This window comes from Penicillium waksmanii (assembly GCF_028829765.1).
Source record: "Penicillium waksmanii strain IBT 27052 chromosome Unknown utg000008l:1.0-5622682.0:1.0-5626561.0, whole genome shotgun sequence".
NCBI lineage: Eukaryota > Fungi > Ascomycota > Eurotiomycetes > Eurotiales > Aspergillaceae > Penicillium > Penicillium waksmanii.
The window spans coordinates 3,081,320-3,093,577 of NW_026643254.1; the positions used below are offsets into that span (position 1 = coordinate 3,081,320).

General features: G+C 50.5%; 6 protein-coding genes across 6 annotated transcripts; 4 read left to right on the top strand and 2 right to left on the bottom strand.

Annotated features, from left to right (window-relative positions):
* Window positions 1–167: 167 nt before the first annotated feature.
* Window positions 168–3,923, top strand: N7481_009470 (putative cell wall biogenesis protein Mhp1; the record flags this gene model as incomplete). The annotated part of the gene is made up of 4 exons (XM_057268689.1): window positions 168–758; window positions 862–2,986; window positions 3,042–3,200; window positions 3,256–3,923. Coding segments are annotated over 4 exons (3,543 nt in total), but the record flags the coding sequence as incomplete, so codon positions are not given.
* An 881-nt stretch (window positions 3,924–4,804) lies between these two features.
* On the top strand, window positions 4,805–5,688 carry N7481_009471 (uncharacterized protein; the record flags this gene model as incomplete). The annotated part of the gene is made up of 3 exons (XM_057268690.1): window positions 4,805–4,858; window positions 4,935–5,181; window positions 5,213–5,688. The coding sequence occupies 3 exons, from the start codon at window positions 4,805–4,807 to the stop codon at window positions 5,686–5,688; spliced, it is 777 nt and encodes a 258-aa protein (XP_057119367.1).
* Window positions 5,689–6,040: 352 nt separating this feature from the next.
* On the top strand, window positions 6,041–7,156 carry N7481_009472 (60S ribosomal protein uL18; the record flags this gene model as incomplete). The annotated part of the gene is made up of 3 exons (XM_057268691.1): window positions 6,041–6,043; window positions 6,191–6,228; window positions 6,295–7,156. 3 exons carry the CDS (start codon window positions 6,041–6,043, stop codon window positions 7,154–7,156), a joined length of 903 nt encoding a protein of 300 aa, XP_057119368.1.
* A 537-nt stretch (window positions 7,157–7,693) lies between these two features.
* Window positions 7,694–8,649, top strand: N7481_009473 (phosphoglycerate mutase; the record flags this gene model as incomplete). Its single annotated transcript, XM_057268692.1, has 2 exons — window positions 7,694–7,749; window positions 7,809–8,649. 2 exons carry the CDS (start codon window positions 7,694–7,696, stop codon window positions 8,647–8,649), a joined length of 897 nt encoding a protein of 298 aa, XP_057119369.1.
* Window positions 8,650–8,704: 55 nt separating this feature from the next.
* Window positions 8,705–9,202, bottom strand: N7481_009474 (L-rhamnose mutarotase; the record flags this gene model as incomplete). Its single annotated transcript, XM_057268693.1, has 3 exons — window positions 8,705–8,803; window positions 8,859–8,995; window positions 9,073–9,202. The coding sequence occupies 3 exons, from the start codon at window positions 9,200–9,202 to the stop codon at window positions 8,705–8,707; spliced, it is 366 nt and encodes a 121-aa protein (XP_057119370.1).
* A 450-nt stretch (window positions 9,203–9,652) lies between these two features.
* N7481_009475 (MFS transporter) lies at window positions 9,653–11,315 on the bottom strand (the record flags this gene model as incomplete). The annotated part of the gene is made up of 3 exons (XM_057268694.1): window positions 9,653–10,667; window positions 10,726–11,081; window positions 11,142–11,315. The coding sequence occupies 3 exons, from the start codon at window positions 11,313–11,315 to the stop codon at window positions 9,653–9,655; spliced, it is 1,545 nt and encodes a 514-aa protein (XP_057119371.1).
* Between the last annotated feature and the right edge of the window lie 943 nt (window positions 11,316–12,258).

A 12,258-nucleotide genomic window follows, 5' to 3' on the forward strand; every position in this document is an offset into this window, starting at 1 on the left:
TTCAAACTGTGGATGTGAGCTGGCTCCATCACTCACAGAAAGGCAAGTCCTTTACCCCAGCACTCTCTATCCTGAGCCCCGTCTTTCGGAACCGATAGCGGAACTCCGTGCAACTTACTGCCGAGGGCCAGTGTGAAGCCAACATCTGACCGGTCTTCTTTTCAGATCATCTTTCCCGTACGAAATCCGTATCGTCGGCCTTGAGCGACAAGACTGCCGCCGAAAAGGAGCCGCCTGCCACATCATCCAAACCACACCGAAGATCACGATCAAATAGTAGTCCAGCACGCCCACCGTCCTCAGGACAGGAAACCCCCGCACCGAAGCGAGAAACTGAGAATATTGTCGCAAAGCCTGAGGAGAAGGAAAAGCCACTACCACCATCACTGCCGGAGAAAACTGCCGAACCGAAACTACCGGCTACCCCATCTCCAGCATCGCAGAGGACTGCTCCGAAACCAGTCGGCGGACGGCGAAATTCATGGATCTCTAGTCTGAGCTCAAAGTTCTCTTCTGGGTCAACCCCACCATCTCAGTCAAGTCTCAAGGGTTCACCGGCGAGCCCCAAAACCACCTCTCCCCTCGATGCGCACAATCCATTCGGGGCGGCATACTCGCCAAAGGACAAGGAGGAGGAGAAGAAGGACGAACAAAGTCCCTTCACTTCATCGTCACCCAAAGGCCCCTCGTTCCTTCACAATGCTTTGCGCAAGTTTTCATCTAACTCGGGTGGACTGCCCAAGTTGCCACCCAACGGGGTGAGTTGCCCTCGCCGGGTGATGAATCTGGATCCAAATCGAGAGCGCTGCAGGATTTCCGAGTTGAACCAGTCTAAACTGAACCGAGTCGCATTTTGTGTAGACGTGGAGATTGCGGGTATCTCTCATCGAGACACCGATGAAGATGCTCCCCCCCACTAACCAGCTACGCCAACCCCTCCCCGAGTCGCACCGCCAAAAAACTAAAAGGGCCGAGGCGGCCAAGGAGCAAGGTAAACAGGAAGCTGAAGCACCAAAAGAGCCCCAACCCGCAGCAGTCGAGAAAGATACCCCGGCTCCGACTCAGGCCCCGGCTCCGACTCAGGCCCCGGCTCCGACTCTGGCCCCGGCTCAGGATTCTGCATCTGCTCTGGGCACATCGCCTTCGCCATCGCCACCTACCGAAGCAAGCAGCCCACCAAATGCCGAGCCCGCCCCCTCTGAGCCCAACAATTCTAGCGCAACACCCGCTACAGATGCGAAGCCCAACGGCGAGGGCAAAGATCCGTCAAGGAAAGCAGAGAAGAAGAAACGATCGGAGGAGGAACGGAAAGAACGGAAAGAACGCAAACGGAGACAGGCCGTTGCAAATGGCTCAATACCCTTGCAACTGTCCGCCGACACGGAAGATGATGAAACTCGACCACCAGCAAACGCCACAACCCGCCCCAAGACTCAAAGTCATCCTACAACAGACCCAGTTCGGATCTACCGCCGATGCTGTCAACTACGAGAAACGCCGGTTCTCAAAAGAGTGGTTGATGAGATTTCCTCTCCTTCGTCGACTCTCGCCGAATCTCCCGGAACTGTCGCGGCTCTCGATCTAAGTAATTTCCCTATGACAACACAAGATATTGCAACATTCAGTGATTGGCTCGCGATTGTTCCCGTCCGAAAACTTCTTCTTGAAAATTGTTCATTGAACGATGAATCCATCCGAGCTATTCTGGCAGCTTTACTTGCCACGAAGACAGTTGAACAAATGCGTTCTCGGCGAAGACGCGCTAGGAGAGCGGATTCGCCGCCCGTAAAGGACGAACGATGGGGTGTTGTGGAGAAACTGTCACTCAAGGGCAATACCAAGATCGGCCGCGAGGGATGGCGCCATATTGGCTTGTTTGTTCATTTGTCCAGATCCTTGAAGGCAATCGACATTTCTGGAATTCCATTCCCAAAATGCCAGGTCCCATCACCGGATGGGTCAGCCCAGCCGTTGTCTAAGCCCGATGTCTGCAATGTCTTCTCGGACGCTCTTGCCGAACGTTTCAGTGGCGACCATCTTGAAGAGCTCCTGATGAGTGAATGCAAGCCTTCTAGCGAGCAGGTAAAGAGGATATGTGAGGCCGCTACGAAAATGGGGCTGCGCCGACTGGGTCTTGCGAACAACGGCCTAACGAGAGAGAGCCTGGGACATGTCATCGAGTATCTCAAGTTTGGCCAATGCGAGGGTCTGGACCTGGGAGGAAATATCATTAAGGATGATATCGATATTCTCACAGAGGCCATCGAACCCGAGCTGCCACTCTATGCGCTCAGTCTTGCGGACTGCTCATTGAACCCATCGGTGATTTGTCCGCTTCTTCAGGCCCTCACCCGGCTTCACAACTTACGCTTCATCGACTTTTCCCACAACCGGAATTTGTTCTCGGTCCAACCGAGCTCTATCGGTGCATTCCGACGTTTCCTCCCCAAGATGCCTTCTCTGAAGCGGATTCATCTGGCTGATGTAGCCCTTACTTCGGATAACGTTATTGGCCTTGCCGAGATCCTTCCGGAATGCCCAAGTCTCTGCCACTTGAATATCCTGGAGAATCCTCAGATTGTCTCCTTGGCTTCTGGTACAGATCCCGAGGTCCAAGAGGAAGCATGCGCAGTGTATGCTTCGATGCTCGCCGCTGTCCGCGTGTCGCAGACAATCATTGCCGTTGATATTGAGATCCCCACCGCGGAGAATAACGAAGTTGTGAAGGCTCTGGCGTCCCAGATTGTTGCTTATTCTCTGCGGAACCTTGAGGGCGGTGCCATCGCTGAAGAATTGTCTGAGACGATTTCTTCTACTCAATCCAGAGATGTTCCGGTGCCAGAGATCCTGCAACACATTGTGGGACATGCGGGCTTCACCGGCACAGAGGAAATTGTCGGCGGTGACGAGGAAGACGAACCGGCTCCCGATGAAGACTATGTCATTGGTGGTACTGGTGTCGTCAAGGCCCTGGGTGTCTGTCTTGGTAATTTGGACCAGCAGGCCGGTGAAATTGGCGGTGACCTATCTCTGCCTCCGAGTGGCACGACCACCCCTGAGACGCCGCAAGTCTCGAAGCGTCGTTACCAAGAGACCCCGTGATATGTCGAAGAATCTGTTGGAGTCGGCACGTAACATTCGCACTCGTATCCAGTCGGCCCTTGTCCGCGAGGACCGAGCTGGTAACGATGCTAACTACAGTGAGTTTCCTTGTTTTACCAAGATGTCAAAATCGCACCTGCTAACCCTGCCTAGGACGCCTTCAATTCTTGGATTTCACCTTGCAAAAGATGATCCAGCGCTTTGAGGACGAATATCCCGAAACCCGTCTCCCTCAAGCAGCACCTACATCGGTTGCGCCCGACACCGGCTCTCAACACTCGAGCGAAGACGCCAATGGCCCCGGTGCCCTCAGTAGCAATCTGACCAGCAGCATGATCGAAAATGAAAATGCTGTCGACGATGAGGAAACCGACCAATACGCCATCCATCTATCTCGCACTAGCTCAATGACCTCCCTGCACGCTCGCGCCATGACCTCAGAAGAAGGCCACGTGCATCGTCTCGGCCAAAATCTCCGCCGTGACTTCCTCAACCCATCTCTGGGTGAGGGCGAGGTTGATGAAGATGACCAGTCCCACCTCGTCGCTCTCCGGGAGAAGCTGGAGCGTCTTCACGAACAGCAATCCCAATCGCCATTCGACAGCGCCCAGGCCGAAGAAGCCTTTGAGAAACTCGGCAACACGGTCGATGAGCTCTGGGCAGCCCAACGACAAGATGCGGAGGGTTTCGAGAAATTCAAGCAATCGCAGATCGCAGCTCAGATTAATAGTGGTCTTCGAATGGCTTTATCCGGTGCTGGCGATCGCGCAGCTGACAAGGAGGGTCAGGCCTCTGGAAGCAAGTCACCTTCTTCGTCTTAACTTTGACTCTCCGTTTGGTCCCCGGTCTCGATCCGGGACTATCTTACTATCATTATACATTCATTATCACCTGATGTTTTGTGTCTTTCGGGCGCACGCAACTGTTGTACATACGCATACCTCTTGATGTTTATTTCTTTGGCTTTACCTCCACACCCCCCCCTCGGTACTGCTATCCGACCATGTTTCACAGCGTTCATCATCAATCTGTATATAATTTTCTCTTTGAACTGTAATCGTCTATCTCAAGTTCATGATGTATTTGAATGATGTATCCTTCTGATGGGTTATGTATTTCCTATGACTTGTATCCTTGTTCCGATATCGGTAGTCTTATCTTACTACAACGAACTTCAAGTTGATTTTGCATTTTACCATAATTATCTAGCGGTTGCCAATTCTAGCAGATACCTCATTTGATTAAATGACCTCAACAACGCTCGCCTGGTTACTCCTGAGGTCCCAAAGCATAGACTGGAGTTGATCCCGGGCTCGGACCTTTGTTGTTTCCATGTCCGCTCGGGAATTCGCCAGTTGGTGAAGGAACCAGCGGGGCCGAAGATGGAACTGCCAGTGGTTTACAGTCCCTTGCTGGGCAACGTAAATACAGCATTTTGGTAATAACCAATGTAGGTAAAAATATATATTATTTGATTGCTAATCCAAGAATATACACATAGAGTTGGCCCGCTGAAGTTGTCCCGACTGGCATTCCCTCGGCCTCCAGCCGTTTTTGGACCTCGGCAATTGGCGATCGCATTGAAGGGACATTTACACCTCCGCAAAGTCTCATACACACTGGCATCTATCTACACGCCATCTCCTGCATCATCCCAGTCACCTACTCGTTAACGCTTCAAGTTCTTTGGGTATATTTAAGCATGGCAGAGAACAAGCGGCCGATCGGCCTTCTTTTCGATATTGGCGGCGTTTGTGTAAGTCACTGCCAGTGCCAGCTAGTACCGCCATGCTACCATGATTACGAGAAATATATATTGACCCCAAGTACAGGTTGTATCGCCATTCCAAGCTATTCTAGACTATGAGATCTCTCAAAATATCCCACCTGGATGGGTGAACTTCAGCATCTCACGAACATCACCCAACGGTGCCTGGCACAAGATCGAACGAGGCGAGATCAAGATGGACGCCGAGTTCTTTGCCGCATTCAATCGAGATCTCCGTCACCCGACGCTTTGGAAGCAATTCCACGAGCAATTACAGCAAAAGAAAGGGGCGAGCGGAAGCCCGTCTACTAGTACTAGTGCTACTATCCCCCCCTCTCCCAGAAGTGGATGCAGAATGGCTCTTCTGGGAGATGATGAGGGTATCTCGAACACCGGATCCATATATGTTCCCCGCTTTGAAGCGATTGAAGGCATCGGGGAAATTCCTGATGGGTGCTCTATCGAATACCGTCAAGTTCCCGGATGGTCATGCGTATAATACGGATGAGACGGGAGTACGGTCGCAGTTTGACTTTTTCGTTTCATCGGCGCATACTGGGCTTCGCAAGCCTGATGCTAGAATCTATGAGGCTGCGATTCGGGAAATGGACGGTTTGGCTAAGAAGCGTGGTTTGCCCGGGGCGGAGGCTTCTGATATCGTCTTCTTTGACGATATTGGTGAGAATTTGAAGGCGGGGAAGCGATCTGGACTGCGGACTGTGAAGGTGACACTTGGGAAAACTTTGGATACAGTGAAAGAACTGGAGCGGATCACTGGTCTTCAATTGTTGGAGAGTGAGGATAAGGCGCGGCTATAGGTGGGGGTGAGAGGAGAGGGGATAGGAAGGGTCCGGTAGATTTTGATTGATTAGAGATGTATAGAGAGAGCAGACTGTGATTATCTACTAGCATATTTGATTTATTCAATCCATACTGTCTGTACGGAGTACTCCGTACACACTGTCAATATACTTTTGTCTCGTACTTGAAGTGGAAGTGGGGCTCAGTCGTGGCCAACCCGCCAACCCGTCAACCCGTCGTCGCCAACCGCACTTTTTTGGTGGGATGCAAGTCCCGCTAAGCGAATTTCCCCACAAAGACTCGCCGCACACAACTTTTCTTTGTTCCTTGTTTCATCCGTCGACCATCAGCACCCCGACTACCGCCAAAATGGTGAGTGTGACTTTCGAGGATTGAGATACCTTCTCTATCTTCTCCATCCTTTTTCTCCCTCCGATCATCATCGGAGCCGGGTCCTTGCAAGATGCTTCGGACGAAATTCTGAAGCGCTAATTGCTGACTCGCGATATCTTCTTACAGCCTTTCACCAAGACTGTCAAGAGCAACGCGTACTTCAGGTAAGTTAAATAATCCAAAAATGTGAAAAAAAAAGGTCGTGCGACCGTATACTAATTTCCCTCAAGTCGCTACCAGACTAAGTATCGCCGCCGTCGTGAGGGAAAGACCGACTACTATGCTCGCAAGCGCCTCATCACCCAGGCCAAGAACAAGTACAATGCCCCCAAGTACCGCATGGTTGTTCGCTTCACCAACCGCGACATCGTCGCCCAGATCGTCTACTCTGAGATCTCCGGCGACAAGGTCTTCTCCTCCGCCTACTCCCACGAGCTGAAGCGCTACGGTATCAACCAGGGTCTGACCAACTGGTCCGCTGCCTACGCTACCGGTCTTCTGCTGGCCCGCCGCACCCTTGCCAAGCTCGGTCTCGCTGACCAGTTCAAGGGTGTCGAGGAGGCTGATGGTGAGTACACTCTCACCGAGGCCGTCGAGACCGACGATGGCGAGCGCCGTCCCTTCAAGGCCTTCCTTGATGTTGGTCTTGTCCGCACCTCCAGCGGTAACCGTGTCTTCGGTGCCATGAAGGGTGCCTCCGACGGTGGTATCCTCATCCCCCACTCCGACCGCCGTTTCCCCGGTTACGACATCGAGTCCGAGGAGCTCGACGCCGACACTCTCCGCAACTACATCTTCGGTGGCCACGTCACTGAGTACATGGAGACCCTCGCCGATGAGGATGAGGAGCGCTTCAAGTCCCAGTTCATCAAGTACGTCGAGGAGGAGGTTGATGCCGGTGACCTTGAGGAGATCTACCAGGATGCCCACAAGGAGATCCGCGAGGACCCCTTCAAGAAGGACGAGGATGCGTCCTCCAAGAAGACCAAGGAGCAGTGGAAGGCCGAGTCCAAGAAGTACAAGGTCGAGAAGCTCACCCACGCCCAGCGCAAGGCTCGCGTCCAGGAGAAGATCCGCGAGCTCGCTGCTTAAGCGTCTTGTCTCGGTTAAAAATCCTGATGAGTCCTTCGGTCCGCTGTTTAAGCTCAAAAGTTTCCTACAAAAATTTAATGAGGGAATTGGCTTTGCCAGTCGGCGTTTCTTTTTTCTGATGATGTAGATTGATGGATCATGCCACATACCACTTTGTTACGTTAGGGGTGTTTCTTTTTTTTTCCAATGGGGCTATTAGTTCGGTGTTTACAAGGCAATTTCTTTTCTTTTCACAGTTCTAATCGCTCCCAATGTCCAAGCAATCTCTTCGTTCCCTCACATACTTGTGTGTCTGCTGTGCATCGTAGCCGGGAATCTAGATCGTAAATGCAACAATCACGCTGTATCAAGTTTTTGGCTTGCGGACCTTGTGGAAATGTCTTTGGTGGTTCGATATAAAAGAGTGTTCAGGGTGAAAGACTCGACTCGATCGCTCACAAAGCCCCGTGCCGATGCACGTGATCGGCGGTTCCTGGATACAGCACATCAATCGATCACAAGCTTCTCTCACTACTGATGTGAAGACCATCTTGAACAATGAAAATATACCTCATCCGCCATGCGGAAACGGTACACAACGTCGAACGAGCTTGGTAAGACCCGAAATATCCTGCAAACTGTCCTACATCGCACATCCTAACAATACTCAAAGGGCGGGCACAACTGATTCAAACCTCACGAATCATGGCACACTGCAGATCGAATGTTTGGGACAAAGGTTTGCTTCGAGTATGATCCACTTTGGGTCTGTATTTGCCTCGGACCTTACTCGAGCCCGGCTTACAGCGGAGGGAATATGTCGCCACCAACCATCTGGGGAAGATAGTGCCCTTTTAACGCCCACCTTGACAGCAGATCTTAGAGAACGAGATTTTGGTTCCCTGGAGGGCACACGCTGGCGCAAAAACTTCCCATCAACCGAAAATAATACCAATTCTTCATCTGATGTTGTCCCCTCGGGACATGTTGAGATCGAGTCCTCAGGGTCAATGAAGCGACGGGCCACTTCATTTTTGAACAGCCATCTTTTACCTTTGCTCTTTGAGAACTCACACACAAGAGACACCATAGCTATTGTCTCTCATGGAGTTCTTCTTCGCGTACTGTGGGCTTGTCTTGTGGAACTGTTCGATTCGATGAATATCTCCATCGAGCCCGGCATCTACGCACGACATGAGGGTCCGGCATCACAATTGGTACCATCTTGGTCAAATACTGGATATATGAGTCTGTCTATACACTCGCATCCATTACCTCCCCCATTACCACCACGCCCGGGGTCTCCTTCGCAAACACCAAGCCAGGAGCAATCGGGCACAAGCACGCCTGTTCAATCGAAATCTGTCTCGAATGCCTTGTTACACGGATGGTCCATGAAAATCTTGGCTGTTAATAATAAAGAACACCTATCAGGCCTACGTCGCGCCGGCGGAGGAATAGGAAGTGCATCGCATGATACCCGGCAGAAGAGGATAGATCATTTCTTTGGATGACAAAATTTTCCTCTTTTTAGATATTCGATATAGATGTTGATTTGATTTATCCGGTTTATTCGTTGTAAAAAACCTCGTCCAGGACCTTCCACCATCCAGGCCCATCGGCACTGCTCACCGCACCTGGAATGGGACTCTCCTGCAACTCGGAGATCTACGTTAGCTTGTGCAAATTGCAATACCAGATAGAATAGACCCAATATACTCACCTGCATTCCATCGGTCATAGCCCACCATTCTCTCACTTTGGGATTCGCCCGCATCTTCTCCATATCGCCCTCAAAGTCCGTGCCGACGTATTTGAATGTAGCGAACAGGGTGCGGTCATTGTCGAAGAATATGGAGTCTTGATAATGCGAAGAATTTGTAAGTAAATTTGAGCCAGGAGCTTCCGGGGCAAAGAGTGATAGGTTGAAGCCGTACAATCTTTAATATTGCAGTCCTTGATTTGTTGTAGAACTTCCGGCCAGACATTGGCGTGGCATTCCTTGTATGCAGCCACAGCGGAGGGCTTAAGGTGGACAATTTGAGCGATTCGGCGGACTGGAGCCATTTTTGGGACTTGTTTTCTCCTGGGAGAATTCGTTGAGATTGAAATTGGGAAACAAAAGGGTCGGGAAGTGATGGGAAGCGAGAGATTTGACAGAGAACTGCTGCAGCGCTTGACAATAAGAAAACGATTCAAGTAGGATGACAAGTTCAAAGCGAGAAGTTGGAGAGAAACTTGGGAACAAAATAAAAAATCATCAGTGAGAACCCCTAGTTTCCCCACGTATCCGGCTGCTGCCCCTCGTTTTCGCCAGAGCGTTACCCCGTCTCTCGGGGGGTGCTAACCCGAAGCCCCCCCCACTAACGGGATGCCGGGGGTAGGGTTGCTGAACGTCAAATATTAGCATTAAAAGTCTTGTAGGTCTGGGGATAAAGGTTAAATGGCAAGTATGAATTTGCATGACTTAATTAATATCTAAAATTTATCGTAACACGTATATTTGATCTTCATGATTCAAATAGGGGGGTTCTTGGGCACAGGACGAATCCAACTGACAGCCATGTTCGCGGCTAGAGAAATCACACCGATGATCCACATAGAGCGCCCATAGTCAGAGCCGTTATATCTGAAAATTATAGCAAATATGATACCTCCAAGGTTCCCGAATCCACCGACGATGCCGGAAACGATACCATTAGCGTAAGGATGCACATGCGGAACAACAGCAAAGTTAGCCCCATTACAAGCCTCGAGGAAGAATGCCAATCCCGCAATGAGGCCAAACATTTGTGATTGACTCGTTGGGTTAGAGAATCCAATGGCCAGCTGGAAAGCACCCATACCGAGACCGAGGAAGGAAAGCAGAAGCTTCTTGGCCCAAATAGTTCCAGTACAGCGATAAATCAAATCGCCGAAGAATCCACCTGCAGGACGAGTGACCACATTGAGCAAGCCGAACATAGCAGCCCATCGACCTGACTCTGTTTGGCCCATGGTGGGGAAGTTTTTAGAGTAGTAGGTTCCAAGAATGGAGTTAATGGCCAATTCGGATCCAAATGAACAAGCATAAGGAATTGCCACGGCCATTGTGGACAGACTGAAGGCCACACGTAATGCGTCTTTCCGTGAAAGGGTGACAACGGTGTCGTTTTTGAGAAGTTGGATTTGACCCATGCCCGAGGCGTCCCGGTCGGTTATCCGGGGTGACTGTGTCCCTTTCTTTTCCACATCGATGGTGCTGCCGTATACTGATGGAGGACCAGACGGATTTGCTGAAGGAAGCATGGAATTGATGTTGACGATGTTGCCATCTGAAGGGGAGCCGGGAGAGACTGGAGAAGACATCTCTTTTGCCCAGAGGTGTCGCTCTGACCACTTTCCAGTGGGTGTATCCTCGCAAAGGAACAGCATTCCCAGTGCCACTGCAGTGATAATGATGAAAGGGACAATGTAGGACACCCGCCACGCCTTATGGGGAGTCAATCCGCGGTCGTTGACAAGAGAATCGTAAATAGCTGGCATGAGGAAGCTGGAAAGCCATAAAGTTAGCAAAAATATGGCGGTTCGAAGAATGATGAAAGACTCACTATGTGATTCCTCCACCAGCATTTCCCCAACCTCCAGCCAGTGAGTTGGCCGTACCCACAATCTTCTTGTCAAAGAACCCTGTGCACCAAACCTGACAAGGAACAAAAGTACCTCCCAAAATGCCGACAAAAAATCGCAATGCGATCAAACCCTTGGGTGTAGTAACCAGGCCAGCCATCGCGGTAGGAATCGCTCCGCAGAGCAACAATCCTACAAAAACCAATCGAGGGCCAAATCGATCGCAAAGTGGGCCAGCAATCAAGCGAACAATCAAGGTCGCGAGAAGAGCGACAATATTCGAGTTTGCAACATCCTCTTGGGTCATATGTAGGTCCTTTTTAATGGTGACGGACAGCTGGATAGAGCATAAGTAACTGCTATATTTGTGACTGACGAGGGGTCATTATTGACTTACCAATGGTGGAAATGCATACCACGAAAGGAATGCTACCATGAAGCCCATCCAGGAGAAGAGGAAAACTCGACCATACTGATCGAATGGGTTGAGGACCGGAATGGACTTTGCTTTCCGAGTGCCGGGATGGATTTCTGGGGAGACAAACAGAAGCTTGCCGAAGTTCGCAGCCATAGCCGTTGATAAACGACGTTGAATGGTTGTAGATGTAAATCGAATTGAGAATATGTCTCACTCTCTTGATATATATGATCAATTCGAAGAATGTGTCCTTCAAGCGCTTCGTGGGATGATGGAATGTTGAGCTAGACTGTTGTGAACCAAGGGATAAAGGCAAATGCCATCATCTATATAGACATGCCCAACGCCAATGCTTGACTGATTTCCTATATCAGGAGCTACATTTATGACACATGTATCTAGCCTCTCCAACAAGTATCGATCAACAAGAAATTCCGGGAAATATCGCAGGGTTACGAGAAAAAGAAAATGCACCGCTACATGCGTATCCAAGCGACGTGATTCGATCAAAGATTCAGCTCCCTGTCTCTGACAGCATAGCGTTAATGCTAGGCCTTGGAGACCCCATACTTTTGCCATCGCCCATGGGTCGATCCGGAAAGGCGATAAGGAATGCACGGCCACCCCGTGGGACCTCTGGATGGGCCTACACGAAGGGGCTCAAATGTCATGCACTGTGCTGAAGAGCGATAAGCACAAAATCGAACATCTCCGCGGAATGATTTGGCATAAAATCTCTAAGGGTCCATTCAAGTGCCGTGAATTATCTGGAGTTGTGTTCCACTTTCTCAGGGCTGTGTGCGCATCTTGTGGTAGTTGGCATCCGACGTTGATAAACCCGCCGCATCTCATTGGACGCACCGCAGCCCAAAGATAGAGAGTGGTTTACACTTTCCTCACTTTAGAAAATCGTGGGTCTCGCTATGGGTCTTTCTGATCGATCTACGCTCCGCGGAAATACTTTAAACATCATCATCTCGCTCAATTCTCGTGGCTCTGCTCGGTTTTACTGGCACCCGGCCCGATGTCGTGATATAGCTTTGATTCCCGTCGGCGGCGACATTGTGAATAATCATGGCTTGTTTCCCTCATATAA